Source organism: Typha angustifolia, chromosome 2, assembly GCF_048772165.1.
Source record: "Typha angustifolia cultivar Huaian chromosome 2, ASM4877216v1, whole genome shotgun sequence".
Lineage (NCBI taxonomy): Eukaryota > Viridiplantae > Streptophyta > Magnoliopsida > Poales > Typhaceae > Typha > Typha angustifolia.
The window spans coordinates 2430989-2452914 of NC_133240.1; the positions used below are offsets into that span (position 1 = coordinate 2430989).

At 33.9% G+C, this 21926-nt stretch overlaps 1 protein-coding gene across 1 annotated transcript; it reads left to right on the forward strand.

Moving 5' to 3' along the window:
• The first annotated feature begins 5023 nt into the window (after positions 1 to 5023).
• LOC140771266 (salt tolerance receptor-like cytoplasmic kinase 1) lies at positions 5024 to 7081 on the forward strand. Its single transcript, XM_073112741.1, has 2 exons — positions 5024 to 5641; positions 5732 to 7081. Exons 1-2 carry the CDS (start codon positions 5203 to 5205, stop codon positions 6409 to 6411), a joined length of 1119 nt encoding a protein of 372 aa, XP_072968842.1. The 5' UTR covers positions 5024 to 5202; the 3' UTR covers positions 6412 to 7081.
• Positions 7082 to 21926: the final 14845 nt, after the last annotated feature.

Consider the following 21926-nt stretch of genomic DNA (forward strand, 5'->3'; position numbering starts at 1 on the left):
ATCGTTAATAAGTTCAGCAATTTACATGTATAAATTGATAGCGAGATTAGCATTTGTTTCTCTTAAACTTACATATATAAACATGTAACTTGTTGGCATTTCTAATATTAGTATTTTAGGTTAAATACATTTTACCATCATGTACTTAAGCCTAAAATTATTTTACCCCTCGTACTTTAAAAAATCTCAGTCCCTATACTTATGACTAAAGTAGAACTGTTAGTTTTTCTATTAAATTTAACCAAGTATCACAGCGATTTTAGTCATTTAGTTGTATTATCGCATAAACCTGCATATTTTGATGGTGTATTTTGATCATTTTGACGTCGTTATGTTAAAATTTAATTAATAAAAAAATTAACGATCTTACTTTAGTCATAAGATTAGTTTAAGATTATTTAAAGTACAAAGAGTAAAGTAATTCTAGGCATAAATATACGATGATAAAATATATTAACCCTAGTATTTTTTTTTATCAATATTTTAATGACAACTATAATTTTAATTAAAAAAGAAAAGTTTGAGACAGGATTGGTCAAAGAGAAAAGACTAAAGGAGGGCATGCATGCTCTACGTAGGTTGGAATGTCAACTTCTATTAGACTCCAACTGTTCACTTAAACAATCTTAGGAAAAGACTTCAATCTCTTTCCCCTTTTTTAATCAATCATTATACTCGTGATTGATGTGAGCAAGCGTGACATCTCCAGTCCAACAACTCTTTGGCAATATCTCTTTCCATCCATATCCTAATTAGTTTCTCATGTAGCATCAAACCTCTCAAAATATATCTTATATGGATTGTGATGTACACCAAGATCTTAATATAAATCTGGTCTTATTTTGACTAATTAATGTTAACAACTTGTTTACTATCACATCACTATTAGATGGGTAGTTGATGTGAGTGGTAGTATCTTACATTTTGTTATTATAATGAATAAGGTTCTATCATTTTTCTTTTCTATGGTAATATCATAAGCTTTGGAGATAAATTTTAAAACAAGAACAACAAATCTACAAGCTTATTTTAACCATCTAAACACAGTCTCATTGGCCAACTTATTTCAAATCATTACACTCTATAGTAGTGTCCAAAAATTATAAATTAAGTTAAATCAATCTATTCATAATTAATTCTCACTGCTCTTTCAAAAGTGTATTAATTTGTCACCGAGTACACCTCAAATTTCAACCAAAAATTTTCTTCTAAAATTCTAGTTTAAATCGAACTAAACATGTCTTCCAGTTCGTCTGAGTTGACCAAAGATTTTAGCAGACTAAACTTGAATAACTACACTCAATTAGATTCAACTTAGTAGTTGATTAAAAGTAGTTTTTTTCTTTTTAATTTTTTTTTAAAGGCCAAGTTAGCATTAGGGCATTTTATATATTCGTAGTGTCTTCCACCCTCACCAAATGAAGAGTGGTAGGGACGCATGCATGCCTTTTGCTTACGACTTTTAGACTTACATCGAGTTGTTCAGATCTAATAAGTGTTTGGTATCAATTTTCAGCATTCAAAAGGGAGGTCCATCAAAGTCATTTATTACTCTTCTCATTGGGCATGATTCACATAGATAAGGTTGAAGGAGTTGGTATGGGTGTCAGGAAGGAATCAAAATTTCTAGTATCCAATTCCCAAACCAAGACGTCATCAATTCTTTTCAGAAACTTAATATGACATGGTCTTTCTTTTTCTTTGAAAAAGAAAACAAAAGCTTTCATTATGTTAAAACTTAAGGCACAGAAGTTTCTTTCTTCACTTGTTTTCCTCTGCAAATATTTTAGATATTAAGATTGTTGCAGTTGAACAAAAAAGAAAAAATAGTGCTTAGTACATAGATTCATGATATATGATCTATTATTATGTCTCGATATTATTATTAAACTTTTAAACCATAATAATTAAGATAAAAGTAATTTTTTTTACACATGCATAATATTTCCATTGTTATCGTCGACCAACGAGGCTTAATTAAGATGGAATTTCGATTAGGTTTACAATTAAAGAAACATCTCATCTATCAACTCTTAAAAGAGACCGGTGTTAGTGCCATTTAATTTGTGTTCTCTCTTCTTCCGCCAAGGGTGGGGAGGGATAAGATACCAACCTCCTCTTCGGTGCCACTCTCCTATCTCTCTAGATTCGAAGAATAGAAAAACTTCTTGATCTTCTCAAGGAGCTGCTCCAAATAGAAACCCCGTAGTTCTTAGGTGCCCTTTTGGCTGGCATTGACTGGCCCGTTTTGAGGATCCTACACCTTTAGTATATATATAGTAAGTTTTGAGAAAAATTTATCTCTATTACTACTCTTCATGGGATTCATACTTCTTGGCCTCTTTCTCGGTCATCAATATTGTAGTTAAATTCTATCTATTTTATCTTATTTCAAATGAGGTATAATCAGGATCCATATTGAGGGATCATAGATGATAAGAGAGAGCAAGTGCTAGACCTACTTCAGTTGGAATTTAATTTTCGAGCGTAGAGAGAAAAGAACCCCCTTAAAGAATTTGACACATGTCCTTGACATAAACTTTTTTTACTCATTATTTCATAGAAGCTAACCAACCAATAAATTAGTTAAGCCATCTAGGATAGTTTTTAAGATAGATCACCTAGGATTTTTGTATAAGGTTAGCGGTAATTTACAGCAAAAAGCCTTTTAATTTTCTAATTAGTATATATAGGCCCCCTCCCCCATTTATTGAATTGCAAATGTAGGCATTTTTTATTGATTTAGACTAATTTACTCTTTTAATCTCGATGCGCACATTAGAGTGTACTTTTTTTACATTGGCGATGCTACAAATTACATAGGTGGTGATGCGTGATTTTTTTTTTTTTGAAATCTCGATACGTACATCATTAAAATTATAGCGTACATTTTGTATAGGCGATAAAATTAGAGCATACCTTTTGTATAGGCGATGCATATAAATTACATAAGTGATGCTTGATTTTTTTTAATCTTATACGCATTTAAAAAAAAAATTAGAACGCACATTTTGCATAATCGATATGTATAAATTACATAGGTGATGTATGACGTTTTTAAAATACGACAATCTTCTTAGAATTTGTTAGGGCTAAATCAGTAAAAAAAATATCCAAAATTGTAATTTAATAAAGGAGAGGCTTATTTCTATCATTTAGAAAACTGAAAGACTTTTTACTACAAATTACCCCGGATAGCTTTTCTATTTCTCATTTTTGGGGTAATACAATTTACCTAGTTTATTTAAAAAGAAAACGACAGTCTGCGTTGACCGGTGAGATGCTAAGCATCTACAAAAAATTTAAAGCAATTAAGTCATTATAAATGGCAAACTGAGGCTTCCATGTGAACTACTCCTCCTCGCATTAATATTTCACCTACGTCGCCATCCATCAAAATTGCCCTTCTTTATTTTACATAAATACCCCTCTCAAGTTTCTCTTTAGCCTGTACCACGCTTGTGCATTCTATATTTTACATATACACCCTTTAAAACTCTTCCTTCCAGCATTGTTGCATGGATTCTGTTCCAATTACTCTTTAGGAATATTTACCTAATTGCATTGAGTGCTTTGTTAATATCATAATTGCCACAAAAATTGTTGAGCCCTTTTAGAAATATATATATCATAATACCAGTATAGTATCCAACTTTAAAGAGAAAAAAGAGAGTATATTAGTCATTTATATGCATTTATTAACTGAATTATTTCTATGAATATTGTTTTAACAATTATAATCTGAATTTTGAACCATTTAACAGTGAAAATATAAAAATATCCTTAGTCAGGAGCTATGTACACAAGGAAAATAAAAATGGGTTGCTATCTCCTGCTATTTTTTTTTAAAAGGAGAAATCCCATGGCACTGTTTCATTCAAACATCAAACAGTTTACAAACCCACCAAATTTGTCTACAACAAATAGCATAATAAAGGTAAGTACTAAGCCCTAATAACCCACCAAATTTGTCCACAACAAATAGCATAATAAAGGTAAATAGTAAGCCCTAATAACTCGAAAATATAAGCATAGTACTTAACAATAAAATAGAAGGGATATTTCGAACAACTTTTTAAATAAGCCCGCCAACACATATTATAATAAAGGGATTTTTACAAATCATACCTTATATTTTATTTGTTTTGTGATTCACACTCTGTTTTTAAGTATTTTGTAACTGATCCTCATTTTTCTCTATAATTCTCATTTTAACACTATAATGTTATTTTGACTAATTATCGTTGACTAAGTTACTAAACAAATTCCACCATTCCTTTTTATTTTTTATATCCCTTAACCAATTTCCTCACTTACTTCCTTCACCTTGTCGTGGCTGTCACCACCACCACCACCACCTTTTCTCATTTCCTCCCTCTCGCTCCTCTTTCTCCTCCCTTTTCTTCTTCTTCTTCGTTTTTTGGATCAGAAAATGAGATAAAGAATACAAAGATAATTTATGTTATTTATAAATTATTTTCTATATTATAATAAAATAGTTTTTTTACTATCATCTAAATTAACCCAAAGTGTTAGTGAGAATTATAGGAAAAAAAATAAGAGGTTGACTTACAAAATCCATAAAGACGAAGTTTGAATAAAAAATAAATAAAATATGGGGTGTAATTTATAAAAATCTCTATAATAAATAAGAAAAAGACACAAAGTTCAACTGGCAAATAAAGATTAGCATACAATTCAACTTTGGCCAGGCTAAAGGATTGAAGTCCAACGGTCCTGCCACGACCTCCGCTGACTTAGATATGTACAACCATAGCTATATATCTATATACACCAACCCGATGAAGATAAATAATGGCAGACTTTTCTACTATTAAATGATCAAAATTTGAATATTTGAACCGATAGGTTAGCCTTAAAAGGGTAACAAAAATGAAGATTTTGGAAGGTATATATGTGAAAAGAAAAATGAGCACAAGTATTTCTTGGGTATACGTGTACAAACGAAGTTTGATCAATCCAATGTCGCCCTCTTTACCGGTCCCCGTCCCCGTCCCCTTCCCCACGACATCTATTAATTTGAGTTCCCTCGTCATTATGCCTTCCCCTAAATTATTTTATTAATTCCGACAAATCCAAACCTTATACTTTCCAATTAAACCCTATAACTCCCCCCAACACTGCTGCCCTTCTACCTCTCCAGCGAGCGAAGGGAATAAAAAAATTTAAAAAATAGAAAAGATGCATCTCCTTATCGCTCTCGGCGTCTCCTTCGCCGCCCTCGTCTCGATCCTGTTGCTCACGCTCCTCCTCAGCTACAACTTAACGCACCTCCGCCTGTGCCGCTCTCGCCGCAGGGACGTGGAGGCGACGCCGGCAGCGGAGGCAGAGGAGGAGCCGGCCAAGTCGGATAGCGGTGGGATCCGCCGGTATGGATGGAACGAGATCGAGTCACTCACCGGTAACTTCACCGCCCCCGTGGTCGGCCAGGGAGGGTTTAGCATCGTCTACCTTGCAAGCCTCGAAGACCCCTCCTCCTCCTCCTCGCTAGCTGCCGTTAAAGTTCACCGGAGCGGCGGTGGCGAGCGCCTCCACCGCTGCTTCCGCCTCGAGCTCGACCTCCTCCGCCGCCTCCGCCACCCGCACATCGTCTCCCTCCTCGGCTTCTGCGACTCCCGTGGTAAGATTATAACCTCCAGTCCCAGCCGCGGTGAGATTACCCCCGCAAAACCCTAACCTCTCTTACACGATTCGATGGTTTCCTTGACAGAAGAAGACGGGGTTTTGGTATTAGAGTACGTACCGGGCGGTAACCTCCACCAGAAGCTCCACGGCGGCGGCGCACCACTGACTTGGCCGGCACGGATGCGGATCTTGTACGAGGTGGCGGGCGCGGTCGAGTACCTCCACAACTCGAGCGGCGAGGTCCCAATCGTCCACGGCGACCTCACCGCCGCCAACGTCCTCCTCGACGACCGTCTCAGTGTCAAGCTCTGCGACTTCGGCTCGGCGCGGGTCGGCTTCTCCGCCGCCGTGAGCCGCTCCGCCGCCGGCTCGGCCATCGGCTCGCCGGGATACGCCGATCCGCACTACCTCCGGACCGGGGTGGTGTCCAAGAACAGCGACGTGTACAGCTTCGGCGTCCTGGTACTGGAAACAATCACAGGGCTGCCGGCCGTCGGATCGGAGGAGGGGAAGTATCTGACGGCGGAGATGGCGCCGAGGTTGGCGGAGATGGGGAAAGGGGTGGGGGAGGTGGTGGATCTAAAATTGGGAGGGGAGTTCGACGCCGGCGAGGTGGCAGAGATGGCAGCGGTGGCGGCGAGATGCGTTGGGCCGCAGCCGAGTCTGCGGCCGTCGATGGGGGAGATAAGAGGGATCATGAGGGAGAGGGTGAGATCGGTAATGTCAACCGTTGGAGAGGGATCGGACGGCAAGGGGAAGTCGTGATCGTAGATTTCGATTAATTAGAAGGGATCCCATCCCAGGATGGAAAACAAAACAATCTGACCAAATGAAAAGGGTTTAAAAGAAAAATTGTATATATTTTCGTCTTCCGGGGTGGAATTTGTAAAATGGTTCGTTTCAGGAACTCTTATCGATTTTGATTTTTTTTATTATTTTTTTTTAAATCTTTCGCAGCTGCTGGCTATTTCCCCGGCCTAGCCGATGGTATATTTAATGTTAGGGTTTCTCCTCGATTGCTCTTCAGTAAAGGTGATTGACTCACCTTGAGGCCCAGCGGCACAAGGAGTGCTCTCCTCTCGGATCTCACCTCTTGGTAGTACCGCTAATGGGGGCAATGGGTGGCAATGAGATTTTTTGTAGCTACTTTGTTTCCTACGAGAGGAGTTATAAGACATCGGAGGCGGCTTTGGCAGTGACCGGGTTATAGTAGTTAAAGATCTGAAATAATTATAATGAAGCTATAGTCAGCTGGTCGTTTGGGCTTGTGTGTTTTATTTGGGTGATGTTTATTTTTAAATCTTGTATGCCCTTTAGGTTTGATGTTTATTTTTGTTTGGGGCTGTTTGTAGTGAGGTTGTGTGAATCTGTCTCTCTGTTCATTTGTATATTAAGTTTGTAAAATTTATTTGGAATTAATGAAATTGTATGCCTACGGGCTTTCCATAATATAAATATTTATATATATATAAATGATCCAGTTTTGAATTGCTAATATTAGCTTCTTTCTATTTTTTTAGAGAAAAATTATAGGATTATCATTCATTTTAAATCATAAGATTACAATCAACGAGTTGTTATCACCGGATTACAAACTTAATATACAAAAAAGTATGAGAAAATAATTTAAACAAGTCTCACAACTTGATGAAATATCAATAGTACAACTATTAACGTATTGTATCAAACTATATGGTCGAAGAAAAGTAAGCAACTACAAACATGTCATGAATGAAAGAGACTTCTATTAGCTTCGTCGCGATCTTCACAAATCTGGATCAACATTGAAGCAAACAATAACTTCCTACATAGGAAAGATGAAGCAAAAAAAATTATAAAAAAAACAAAATAAAAAAACCATCGAGCGTAATTGAGGTTGTTGTGGTCGAAGTGGTTGCAAAAGGGTGAGGGCAATGGTAATGACAGCTCCATCGACTAGGCATAGGAGGAGAGATGCTACAACGACGAGAGGAGGTGGATTAAGAAAATGGGAGTGGATTAACGAAGGAAGGAGGGCAATGTTGAGGAGGTCAGTGACGACGAAAACGACAGTAGCAACAACACCATGGTTGCGAAGGCAGAAGGTGGAGGAGATGAAGAGTGGTAGGAGAAGGACTTAAGAAGATAATATACGACGGCCAAGTTAAAAAGTGGAAATGATAGAAGAAGGTTGTAAAACAACATGAGAAAAGAAAAGGCAGAGATGTGCCTGTGCTATTTGATCTATAATATTTTTTTCTAAGATTTGATCTATATTTCGTTATCTGCGTTGAAGAAAGAAGGGCTTAAGATATTATATTATAAGACCACAATAGACATTGGTCAAAATTTGATGGAGTCAAGCAATCTATGTAGAAATTCCACGCATCATTGCAATAATTTGATTTCTCTTTTGAATTATGTATTTGATATTTAAGATTAATATAATAGAGTAGTTGGATTGGGTTGCTTACTTTGGTAGGCAATGACCTCTTTTGTACCTGGAGAAAGATTTGAGTTGGATTGCATCCTCTTTCTCTATTGCTCTAACCATATACCAAGTTGAGTAAAGCTTAATTGTAATTGTAACTTAGATTTAAATGAGAAGCCTACAGTATTATATGTATTTGAGCTCTCTTTGAATGTTTGTTAATATATTACTTGAGAATTTTAGAATGAATAAATAAATTTGTAATATATTGTGGGTAATTATAGTTTTTTAAGATTGGCTATTATTATGTTTATTTTCTTTCCACCTATTTCTCATTCTTTTATGATTGGTCCCAATAGCAAAATTTGTTATCAAGATGGCACTAATTACATTGAATAGAAAGACAAAATAATTATCAGATTAGGGGGGATGGATATGAACCTTCCATTAATGTTTGAAAAGTCCACTGCTCTTATTGACAAAAGTACAAAAGAAGAGATAATTTACTTCCAAAACTAAACCTTTTAATTGACAGAATGTTCGTTGATTAAAATGTACATGGCAAAGCTATCTATACATAGCTGATCACTTTCTATTGTTGCATAAATACTTCTTACTAATCTTTTTCTTCTTAGAAAGAAAAGAGTTATTTTACTAATATCATTTCTAGCTATCAAACACTCTCTCAAATTACACAAAAAAATTATCTTAAATGTTGTTTAATTAATTAGTGAGAAATATGAATGCATTATTAGCATTATATTGGCCAACCTATATCTATTCTTTTTCTCTTTTTTTGTGTGTTGTTCCTAGCGTAGGATATCATATTATTTAAGAATATGAAATAAAGTATGCATAAAAAGTGGTCCTAAATTCCAATACACTCCTTCCATATCCAACTAATTCCAGGCAGTACATAGCTAATGATAGATTGATATACTAAGGTTGGCAATTCCTTGTTCTTATTCTATTCCCAATCATTGATTAGGACACTAAGAGTTGTCCTAAACTGCAATGTAGTCCTCTTAGCTCCAATCATCTCATGTATTACAAACTAAATAAAATTTGAAAACATGCACTTGGAGTGGTCCTGAACTCCAAAATGTTTGTTTCCATGTGAATCAAAACATATATATAGTTTAGACTTTTAGTTCTGAACATAGTTTTTCTGCTTGCAATTATTATCTGTTGCTTTTATTTTTTATCAGTCATGTATGTTCATGAAGTATATCACATTATAAAATGGAAAGGTTATTAGCCCATTATGACTAGTATATGGGATAGGTCCAGGATTGGGCCATTTGAAATGGAAGATGAAACCATAAATTTAAGGGAAAAGTTACATATAAAAAGAGCCTCTACTTTAGTAACAAAAATGTTAAGACAGCCCATGAGTTAAGTTAACAAACACCTGTAATAAAAAGTGGAACATATATATTTTTTTTCTACTTCAATTGATATTTTACTCTAATATAACCTTTCAGATTAAACAGTAATAATTTTACCTTACACTGAGTGGGCTTAGTATCTTTTTTCAGCGAACGGAAGATTTTTATTTATAATATAGCCAAATATAGAGTGTTATCTATAATTTTTTCTAAATTTAATGCTCAAAGCTTGTCTTGTTTACTTTCCAAATTATGTGTTGATTAACAAAAAAGAAGTAGAGCATCATGAGCATTATATTTTGGAAATAAGTTAACTAAGTTGTTATCAAGTCTTTATATTAAGATGCAACTACCCACTCACATCCTATTTATACAAGTAACTACATCCTAGTGATTAATTGACCTACAGTGTGAGTGGTCCTAATCCCACTCCTAATATATATATATATATATATATATATATATATATATATATTCTAATATAGTGATTAGATCTCCTATTATAGATTAACAATAAGGAGTGGTCCTAAAGCCTTCATTTACTTCTTTCATATTACAGCTGAATCCAGATATTAGTTGGCCAAAGATGGATTGGTAGCTTGATACATTGAACTGAAATTGTCCAAGAGTTAGTGTTTTTGATAACACCATAGAGTAGGGAAGTCATACATTTAGGCATGTTCTCCTTCAACTTTTATTTTGAAGGGAGGAAAGGTTCTATACATATCATATAGCAAAGATTCAACAACTCTTAGTAGTTGGTATCTCTTCAACCTCCAAATATTTCCTAGGGTTTTAGCTCTGGTTGTTCTTATTTTATTTTGAATTATTTTAAATGGCACCCCTTATTTTTATTATTATTTTTCAATTAACACATCTTTAGGAGTTTTGTAATCCGAACCCTCTTTTTTTTTTATAATGTTAATATAATATCTGTAGTTGACTTAGACCAACCATTTTTAGTATGATTTTTAAAATACCTAAATTAACTCTTGCCGAGATAGGATTAGGTAGTCTAAGCTAGGATAGATATGGCTTAAACATAGTTCCGTTAGTGTGGGTTTAGGTTAGAATTTTTCCAAGAGTGTCTTAGTAATTTAATTAGTAAAGTATTATAAAAAATAGATCAGGGTTAATGATAGTCAAAGAAACCATAAGGTATTATATAATTATAGAGAAAAAGAATGAACTGAATCATAAAATTCTTAAAAGTAGTGTTTTACTAGAAAATGATGAAAATATTGGGTGTTATTTAAAAAAAATTATTTTACTTTTTCACAAATATGTAAGTAATTTGCCCAAAACCCTCCTCACATATGAGAGGATCAAATATGCGTCGTATATTTATATAGCTTTTTGAGGTTCTTTAAATAAACTTCGATTCTCATTTTAAATATTGAAAGGTTTTCAAATATGTTTCTAGAATTATAAAAAATCTTTAATAACTAAAAAAAATGGATAATTACAACATTATTAGATTATGATATGTTTTTTATAGCCCACAACAAAAGTATAAAAACTAGATTAGATATTGCCAGAATACCTCAAATTAATACAATATTTTGAATACTATCTAATAAAATGCATAGTTTTAAAACTATTCATATAATTTAATAATAGCTAAATACCAAGTTTGTCGGATCTTACTAGGAAACAAAAGAAAAAGAAGAAGCGAAAGTTAATGGAAACACTTTGCATCTTATCTTTATCATCGTTGGGTCAAGTCACTTATCTTAGGGTGTTTTCTATTTCAGTATTAGTCTATTTTTTTAGCTAATATGACTTAAGTGATTTAATTGGTTGATTGGACATTGTTTAATTATTTGGTCGGGTTAAGATGGTTAGCCTCCAATATATATTATGGAGTGCAATCAAATTAAATCAAGTCGGAGTTAATTAAAAATTTTCTTTCTAATCTCTCCTCTCCTCCGTACTTCAACCTACCCTTACCCTAGCTCACCTCAACCCTAGCCACCACACCACCTTCCTTGGTCATCAGTAATCCCTCCTTGTCCGTCAATCTCTCTCCTTCTTTAGGGTTGACCATCTTCTTCCCTTCCACTTCCTCTCTAAGTATCATATCTACCCCTACCACCATCTTCGTCCATGCCATCATCAACATCTACAAGCCCATCTACCATTGCTGCCGTCTAACCCAAAATCATCTTCACCCGCCACAACACCATCATTAAAAACTCATCTAGCTTTGGCCTAAATAGAGTGTGAATATGATGAGGCACTGAATACAAAAATCATAGATCAGAAAGTCATAAAGATGTTCCAACTAGTTTTGTAATTTTTTGACATTGGAGAAATATTTGATAAATATTTTTTCTAAACTGCAAAAATTAGGATTTTCTGTGATAGACCCACCATCGACCTCCATGGCTCTCCCTTCTCACTGACACCTCCAACAGCCATATCACCGCCATGCATGCCTCCCTCCTTCGTTCCAGATCAACCACTGTCATCATAACTATGTACCTCCACCATTTCTGACCTACAACACCACCACAACTGCAAAACCCCACCACCACCTCTATAAAACCGTAACTCCAGCTTCTATATTTCTTTCTCACAATCACCGCCACCCACCCCTCCATATCCACCATCCAAACTCACCACCTACGTCCAAACCAATTCTAGCCGCATTCACCACGTCCATGCTCCACCAAATCCTCCATACAACCGGCCACCAACTTCTTAGCTATAACTACACCCGTTAAACATAGTCGGTATCCGGGATCAAATTATATTATTTTATCATTCAAGTGCGATCAAATGATATAATAGGGGCACAAGACAAAAAGATTCCATGAAGGAGAGATAGAGGGCATCAAACTGGATCACACAATTGGGGTAGGCTTTATTTGAGGGGAGACAACTCAAATTAGATCACACAATTGGGGTAGGCTTTACTTGAGAGGAGACAACTCAAAAAGTCAAGTACGCCGTGGATGATGGATGAGGAAAGGAAGATAGAAATCAGCTAAGGCATGGATGCATGTTAAAGTTTACCAATGTTTATATTATACTAGTCAGGTGTGTAAACCCTAGGGTTTGGGTACATCTATAAGAATATTTTTCTTATTGGTATCAATCTCTAGAATTTGATTTACTTGAGAATATTCAGAATCTCCAAAATTTCCTTTCTTTGCTTCTCAAAATTCAACCTCTATTCTTTTGTGATGATTTGTGACAAAAACGTAATACATTTTTTATTTTGTGGGCCAGACATTCTACATTTCTTTGTATGCCATTTTTGTATTTTTCTTATAATTTTTCCCTGAATAACTAACTACATGATTGTTGAGATGAGAAGAAAAGGTCTGCTATGCAGTTTTAATATAGTCTTGACTATTTTACCACTTTTGCCTCGAAAAGATGCAAACAGAAATAAATATTTTATTTTCCTTTCCATGTATTTTTATATAATACGAAATAATTACACATTACAAAATTATGTGAATTATGTAATCAGTTTGACATCTTTTTATATGTACTATTCGGTCACTTTTGACTCCAAAGACATAGAGAGTAATAAATATTTGCTCTTTCTCATATATATTTATGTAATAAATAAATTAAATATGAATTACGTTATAAAAAAAGACTATATATTATGTTTTACGAAGTAGTCTAGTGATTTTGTATTGTACTAATCTATTATCTTTGCTTCGAAAAAAAATGTTTGCTCTTTCTCATCTATATTTATATAATATATAAAAACAAATTATGTTTTCTGAATTATGTTCTATGAATTAGTCTGACATTTTTAATGTATTATTCTATCACTTTTATCTCGAAAAGATGCAAGCAGAAATGAATACCTTCTCTCTCACACATATTTTTATATTATAGATAAATTTAAAAGTCATGAACTTCAAAAATAATAACTCTAAACTACAAGAGTAATAATTACAAACTATAAGAGTAATAACTATGAAATATAAAGATTAATACTATCTATAAAAATAGTTGTTGCAAATAAATGCAAACTATAAGAGTAATAATTTTAAACGTATTACGTAGTTATTATAATTTACTTTAGCTGGAGGAAGAAGAAATAGGGTTATTTTGCATGTCCAATTGGTGGTTCTGTTTAGCCCTGAGGAAAGAGAAGAAAATTTTATATTAGCATAGAATACTAGTATGTTAATTGATTTTAAGGAATCATCTCAAATCTATCAAGCTGCCCTTCAAAATCATCAATAATATAAAATTGTAAGTTATCATCTTATTTGTCACTTTTTTAGGATAATTTTTACATAATTACTACGGAAAACTTTTAAATATTATAATTATCATTATATTTTTTAAAATATCATAACTGCCACCTAAATTATTGTGTTTTTTTTAAAATATTATTTTACTAGTTAAATCTAACTAAGCATAACTAAAACAAACTTAAATTAGGATTAGAAATATTAATTTTTCCCTTGCATAAATCATTTTAAATAGTTATATTTTAAAGTTATCTAATATTTTACCCAATATCATAATACGATAAAAAGTATCTTCTTTTATACAAGAAAAAATCGATAAATATTTTACACTCAACTTCACGAAAAGAGGATATTTTAGTTATATATATGTGTTTGTTAACTTTAACAATAATTTATCAAAAATAGTCCATTAAAAACTAACTATAATTATAACTTTGAAAGAGTCAAGATTTAGTGGCAATTATAACATTTTGAAGAATGTACTAGCAACTATAATATTTTGAAAGTTTTTAGTGCAATTATATAAAAAAAATCTTTTTTTCTGTTGAAATTTTGTACAATTGTCTTATTAAGCCCATTGGGCTTTAATATTCTAGGCAAATATTTGCCTTTTGGGGATTGGGTTAAGCTTTTTTGACCCAATGGGCCGAACAACATTTGTGAATTAGAAGGCTAGATGTTCTCATAAAGATTTGAGTATCTAAAATCAAAATGAGTCTTTGAGTGAGGAATTTAAAGTCATGCAAGTGGAGTTACAAAATTTGGAAGACTTGAAAAACTTGCATGAAAGGTTAAGAGTTTAGTAAGATAACTACTATTTGCTAATCTATCTTGTGAAGGTGAAAATGCATATCAAGTTCAAAAAGACCAGTTGAAAGCTAGCTTCAAGGAGAAACATATGGTTGGCCCAAAATATGAAGGTGAATAAAGTTTCGCTTCCTTTGAAAGGATTGATGAGTTTAATGAGCATCTTGAAGCTCAAAAGAAAGGAAAGAAAAAGAAAATATTGGGATATCAATGTGACACATCTACTTCATCTTCTTCAATGAGATTACAATGTTATGTATTTCCAACACCTATATTTAAAACTTTGACATATCATGTTGATGGTTTTTATTTTAAATAACTTTGCTTATCAGAATGTGAACTATCTAAAAAATAATGGAAAGTGGAGAATGTGAAATATTATGTGTCTAGAAATGAGCTTTGAAAAATTATAGATACACGAATATATCTATGAAAACTCTAGGCACGATTCCTAACCCTTTGCTTAAGTGAAAATGCGGAATAATAACAAACGAATAAACAAAAATGAACGCCAAGATTTGTACATCAAAAAATTCCAAATCCGGTAAAAACCTACGGATCCAAATTCGGATCCAAACTAATTACTAAAACTTGCAGCAGTTAACAAAAAGATAACCTACCGATCTTACAACTCAATTTGCACCAATCTTGCTCACTAAACCCTGCGATACACTGTTTTTCGTAATAGTTTTTAAACCTTAGTAATCCTCGAAGTTAATACTTTTGTCTTAGTGATCCTCGAGATGTAGTTCTTCTAAATCTGATATAAATATATTAAGTGAAAACGATTTAGTACAATCTATCTAAAGTAAAGAAGTGATCTCCAATGGCCTTCAAAAGATAATCTCAATATGATTGTGGACGGCCTCCAAAAGATGATGCCAAAATAATAATCAACAACTTATTTTAGGGTTAGATCTTTTATATACCTCTTAGAGATAAGATAAGTACCTTTTAGAGGTAAAATAAATATCTCTTAAAGAAAAAATAAATACATCTTAGTGATAAAGACAAATACTTCTTAGAGATAAGGTCAATGTCTCTTTAAGATAAGATAAATATTCTTCAAGACAAGGCCAAATCCAAGCCAAATCAAGTTTGACAAAGCCTTAGAATTTGCAAAGTTCTGCGACCATATTTGAACGACTTCCAAGTAAAAAGATATTCTCTGTATGTATGAACGCATTGCAAACGACTGTAGGGTGTGTTAGAACAACTCTAGAGTGTGTTCGAATGAAAGATTAGATAATTAAATGCAGAGTGATCATTCTTGTGCCCTTGGATTTATTTTCATGCTACTTCAACCTTCATAACATTGTTTAAGCACTTCAATAACACTTTGACTTAAAAATCGATCTTTCACTTTAATATTCTTCATCAAATATCTCATAACTTGTGTATATGCTTATATATAAAACTTAGACAGATATTATATGAATATAATTTATGTTTGAAATATAATTTATCAATTATATAAGTACAAATAAAACCTCACAATCTTTCACTTTGGCAATTTGTGACAAAACAAAATTTTCTAAAATACAAGTGTCTACCCATAATAATGAATACATCTTAATAGAGCATAACACAAATTTTGATTGCTATAATATCATATACAACTTCAATATTTATACTTAGTGAAATGTATGTGAGGCTATAAAAATAAAAACCAAACCCAAATGACTAACACATTATATATCACTCTTTCCATTTTTGTCATAAATTAATAAAGAATGCAATCAGACACTCATGCCCCCCCTCCAAATCATAGTCTATTTCTATCATTTTTTAGACAAGAAAATTCTAGAAATGCACAAACATATTCTAAGACTCAAATTCAATCTTCAAATATTCAAAGTCAAAAATGATTCATAAATCAAAAGATTGAACATTTCAGTTCACATATTATATTTAAGTATTTTTGGTTGATGTACTCAAGAACTTCAAATTGACCTATAAAAAAAGGTCAAATTTATTATAAATTTAAAAGAAAATAGATGAACAAATATTTATATTAGCTTATTATAGATTAAGCAGTTTGATCACTCAAAATTGTCAAAAGAATATCCAAATATAGTATCTTGATAAATTTCTCTAGTAATGCACAAAATTATAAGACAATTCCAAGACATCTAACATCAAAAGGAGATACTAAACTAAAGTCAAACAAAACTTAAATCACAATCTCCCTTTTTAATTAAAAATATTTTCATTTTTCATTTTTTTTCTTATTTTTTCTATTTGTTTTTTTCTTTATATCAAATCACTACTTTGGTGCAATGACAGATTTCACACACGAGTTAGGTAATCATTTTCTTGTAATGCACCATATTGAAAGATTAAATAACTCATGAATGATATAAAGATCCACGGTGTTAAAATAGATACTTTCAAGACGTGTTTTACACTAATTTTAAGATAGTTACTTTCATTGATCTTTTAACAATAAAAAATATTAGAAGCGAAAAACTAAATTAGAAGGTCAAACAGTCAATACCAATCTAATGAGAAAGATCTCTAATGAACACTTTATGGCATAATGCTCATATAAAAATTGAATTACAATAACTATAATAGATATGCATAAAAGGTGATAAAGAATATCTAAGAGTAAATAAAACACTAATAGGTAATATATTAAATATTAACACAAGTGACTATGACTCCAACAATAACTTTATAATAGGACAACTTCATATCATAAGAGTCACTCTAATTCAATAAGCGCATTAAAATTTTTAATTTTCTCATTTTTTTTAATTTATTTTTTAAATGAAACAAACTCTAGTGCAAAGCAAATGATTAAACCTCAAAAAAATCAAGGCGTACATGTTAGGGCACACAAATACATGCTAGAGCCTGCTCTAATACTAATTGAAAAAAATTATAGATACGCAGATATATATATATATATATATAAGTCATAGGCACGATTCCTAACACTTTGCTTAAGTAGAAAATACGGTATAATAATCAACGAATAAAGCAAAGATTAACACCAAGATTTTTACGTGGAAAAACCCGAGTAAAAAATCACGAATGTTTTAGGGTAAGATTAAATCCCTTTTAGGGTTAGATTAAATCCCTTTTTATACCTCTTGGAGATAAGATAAATATATCTGATATGATTCAGACTTCACCGACGTCGTCTCGAGCATGGATTCACTTTAGGAGTGTTTTTGTTTCATGTTTTAGTGTTTAATTTCCATTAAAATAAGTTTTCTGTAAGTCACGTTCGAACGCGGATGGAGTGAGTTCGAACGCGGTTTGTGAACAGGGTTGTGAACGTGGGTGAAGAGAGTGCACTGTGCGTTCGAACCCGGTGCGTTCGAACACACTGTGAACGCTTGCATCACGTTCGCAAATACCGAGAGGCGCGTTCGATCGTGCGTTCGAACGCGGTCGGCGAAAATCGTATCTTTAGGGTTAATTTTGAGTTGTTGGTTAGCCTTTAAAAGGATGTGGATGGCAACCAAAGTCAGGATTTGATTATTGAATATTGAGATTGAGTTTTGCCTTGCCTCCTTCGTCTTCTTCGTTCCTGTTCTCTCAATCCCCGGCGACGCCGCTTCTAACCTCCCTCGACCGGCCAATCACCCTAGTCCCTTAGGGGTGGCCCTCTCCTCCCCCTTCTTCCAATCTATCCAACACTTGCCCTAACCCTTCCATCACCCATAACCCTTCCACCACCACCTTTTCACCGGTGCCACCCTATTAACGCCGGTCCTCCATCAATCACCATTACCTAGGATCTCGTGCCTTCATCCACGGATCCAAAATAGACCATCCTAATGTTTGTCCACTAAACGAACAATATCTCGAGATCCCCAACTCCGATTCACCTGAAACTTGATTTGTTGGAAAGCTCTTTTCCGGAGCTACAACATATCAAAATTTCACGTCGATCCGACATCGGAATATTTCAGGATCTTATTTCAAAGTTCCATGCCAGATCTAGTCCAGATCAGGAAATTGGAAGAGATCTAACCTTAGCCTAAGGGGTGATCGTATCAATTTGGTATCAGAGCTCATAGCCCGAGGCATGATCGTATCAATATCTTACAGATAAAATAAGTACATCTTAGAGATAAGATAAATAATTCTTAGAGATAAGGTAAATATCTATTAGAGATAAAGTAAATATCTTTTTAAGATAAAGTAAAGATCTCTTAAAGATAAGTTAAATAATATCTCTTCAAGATAAAGTAAATATCTTTTTGAGATAAGTTAAATATCTTTTTAAGATAAAGTAAATATCTCTTAGAGATAATGTAAATATTTCTTTAAGACAAGCTAAATCAAGATCAAATTAGGTCCTATGAAGCTCCAAAATTTGCGAAGTTCTGTGACCTGCATTCGAACGGTCTCCAAGTGCTTTCAAACAGTCAAAAGATGTTCCTCTGTATGTGTGAACGTGCTACGAATGACTACTGAGTGCGTTCGAATCGCCTACAGTGCATTCGAACGACAAACTTATAGAGCAATTGCTCTTGTGCCCTTAGTTATTTTTTTTACTACTCTAATATTTATGACACCGTTTAAGCACTTCAATGACACTTTGACTTTCAAATCAATCTTTCATTTTAATATTCTTCATCAAATATCTCATTACTTATACATATACTCATACATAAAATTTAGACACATTAGATAAATATAAAATATGTTTTGAAATACAATCTGTCAATACATAAGTACAAATAAAACTTAACAGAGCCTAAAGCCAAATTTCATGTTCCTACTAGTCATTTATATGGTGTTAAGATTTATTTATCTCAAAGTGCTTTATTAGAAGTAAAAAGCCCTTGAATCACATCTTGCACACACCTAGTTGTGATATTAGCGGTGGTGTGTTTGTTTGCAATAACTTATTGTTTGCTTCTCATTTGTCTCAAAAATAGGGTTGGGAGAAAGATAAATGCTTTCTGGTTAGTTATATCTTTTTTAGTTATGTTATTAGGTTCTGAAATGTGGTCAGCACATATTTGTACCAAAATGTTCTCTTCATGAATATATTACTTTGGCTAGAGATTGGAGAACCTCTCTTTCTTTCATTTTCTCACATACTAGGACTTGAAAAAAAATTTATAGGAGCATTTCGACAAATTCCAAGTCTAGCACTTCATCAATATCTAGGGTGAGTGATATAAAATTAAAGGTGAGAGCAATTTAGGTGTGACAAAGTGACCTCACACTACTACTCCGAGGTGGTGTTAAATGATCCATTAGTGGGATGGGATATTTTGATAAGAGGGAGCATGATTCATTATTTTCATGCCCTAACAGTATGTTATTGTATATTCTCTTTAGTCATTGATTTTTTATTACTTTTTTAAGTTCTTAGTCTTGATTTAGAGTTATATATATTTAAAAAAATTGGATTAATTGATCATTGTTGCTCTTTAGGAAATAGTTGGTTTTGGTTGATTTATGTTTCTATTTCTGTTTTTTTAATATCTTAGAAAAAAAATTAGAAAATTCAAAATATGATGCACTTATTAAAGTGTGACATAGAAATCGTTTATTATAAAGTCATTATTAAAGTGTTAGTCATATATATATATATATATATATATTTGACATATTGTGCTTAAGCGTCTTGTTCACTCATAAAAGTTCTTTGTCATAATTTTTGTCTATCCGTTGTAGTTAGTATTCAATTTTGATATGAGCACTATCTTATGGGGTGTTTGATAAGTGCATAAAAATATCCTTATAATATTAAAAATACTAGCTTAATTATCAAAATATAAGTGTCTTTCTAGTTGTTTAAAAATATGTTTCTCTAAATTGATGTTTTCACTTTATAAAATGCTAAATTATTGATTAAAAAATATATTTTATTACTAGAATAAAGTATAGAGAAGTAGTGCCAAGCTTATATGGGTTAGATTTGCAAAAATCTAAGTTTTTAGATGATAAAAACATCAAAAACAGATTTTGGATGCACCAAATCCTATCCAAGCAGCGGATCCGATTCTTATCCAGCCAAGCCAGTAAACACCATAAGCACTCACTCATGTGTTTCCATGCGGGAGAATGCACCAGTTTCAGCCATTTACCCTGCAGTGAATCCGCTACCGACATATCATGCCCATTGCACCTGCTAGCGGGCCACGCATCACCATGTGGCGCCAACACGGCACGAGTGTCACCCATGCAGCCGGTCGTACTGTGTTCCTGCAACCTGTTTTGCAGCAAATCTTGTAAACAATTTTTTTCAAATTTTCCAATAGAGGCATTGAAATAATCATCAAAAACTGTATGGTGGAAGACTCTCTGGCAATGAAAGCCATATACACCTCCCTACAGCCTCAGCAAGAGCACCAATGGGAAGGGTGGAAGACTCTCTAGCAGCTACCGGTGGCTTCGAGGACAAGAACCTTCTGTTGGAAACTGCTCTGGGGCAGGCTTCCAACGAGAGCCTATCTCCAATACATCCACATTGGAACTGATGAGTGGTGAGCCATGTGCGGGTTGTATCGAGAGACGGCAGATCATCCACATTGGAACTGATAAGTGGTGAGCCATGTGTGGGTTGTATCGAGAGACGGCAGATCACCTTTTATTTACATGTAGATACAGCCTGGAGGTATAGGAGATACTTAGGGTAAGCGAAGGGATAGAGAGCGCCTTGATAGACCAGGACTGGATAACTAAAGAATGGAAATTGAACAAAAATGAAGGCTTATAGATTAAAGGTGTAATAGCTTGCACTCTGTGGACAATCTTGAGATAGAGGAATGTGGTAGTTTTTGGTGGGAAGAAGGCGCCAGGGTCAGTAGTGGTGAGAAGTGCAGTAGCCTTAGCAAAAGAGCACAGGTAGACTATCAAGGAAAGCCAACTAAAGGGGAAGAGAATTAGCAAGAAGTGGGAACCACCTCAGCAAGGGTGAATAAAGGTAAACACCGACGGGGCATTCACGGTGGGAGCCTGCCAAGGAGGTGCAGCGGCGGTCTTTCAAGACCCAAATAGTGATTTCGTCCAGGCATTGTGGGAACCATACTCGGGATACTCGACCTTGGAAACATAACTGTGGGCAATCAGGATGGGTTTGAGGGTGGCCAAAAGAGACTGCAGGTTGATTATTGAATTAGACTGCCAGGAGGCCATTAAAAGCTTACATAGTGTGGAGCATAGTCCTTGGCGTATCAGAAACATGGTGCATGAATGCCTCAAACTAGGAAAGGAATGTTTGGAAACTAGATTTGTATACGTAGGGAGAGAATGTAATACTGAAGCTGACTGGGCAGCGGCCAAGGCTAGCGTGTCCTCCGGTTTTAGTTGTTACAACCGGTTAGGACACCCCCCCAGAATTTTGTAACCTTATTGCTACTGATGCAGCAAATGGGTCTGAAAAATCCCTAGACACACGTATGTATCTAACCTCTAGGCAATTATATTTCTCTTTCGGTTAAATAAAAGTCGGAAGAAATATTAAAAACGAAA

Bases quoted from the DNA above. Each gene is read 5' to 3' on its own strand.
- LOC140771266 (XM_073112741.1), top strand. From the start codon at position 5,203: ATGCATCTCCTTATCGCTCTCGGCGTCTCCTTCGCCGCCCTCGTCTCG. The intron at 5,642-5,731 runs GTAAGATTATAA...TTTCCTTGACAG, and splicing joins CGGCTTCTGCGACTCCCGTG to AAGAAGACGGGGTTTTGGTA.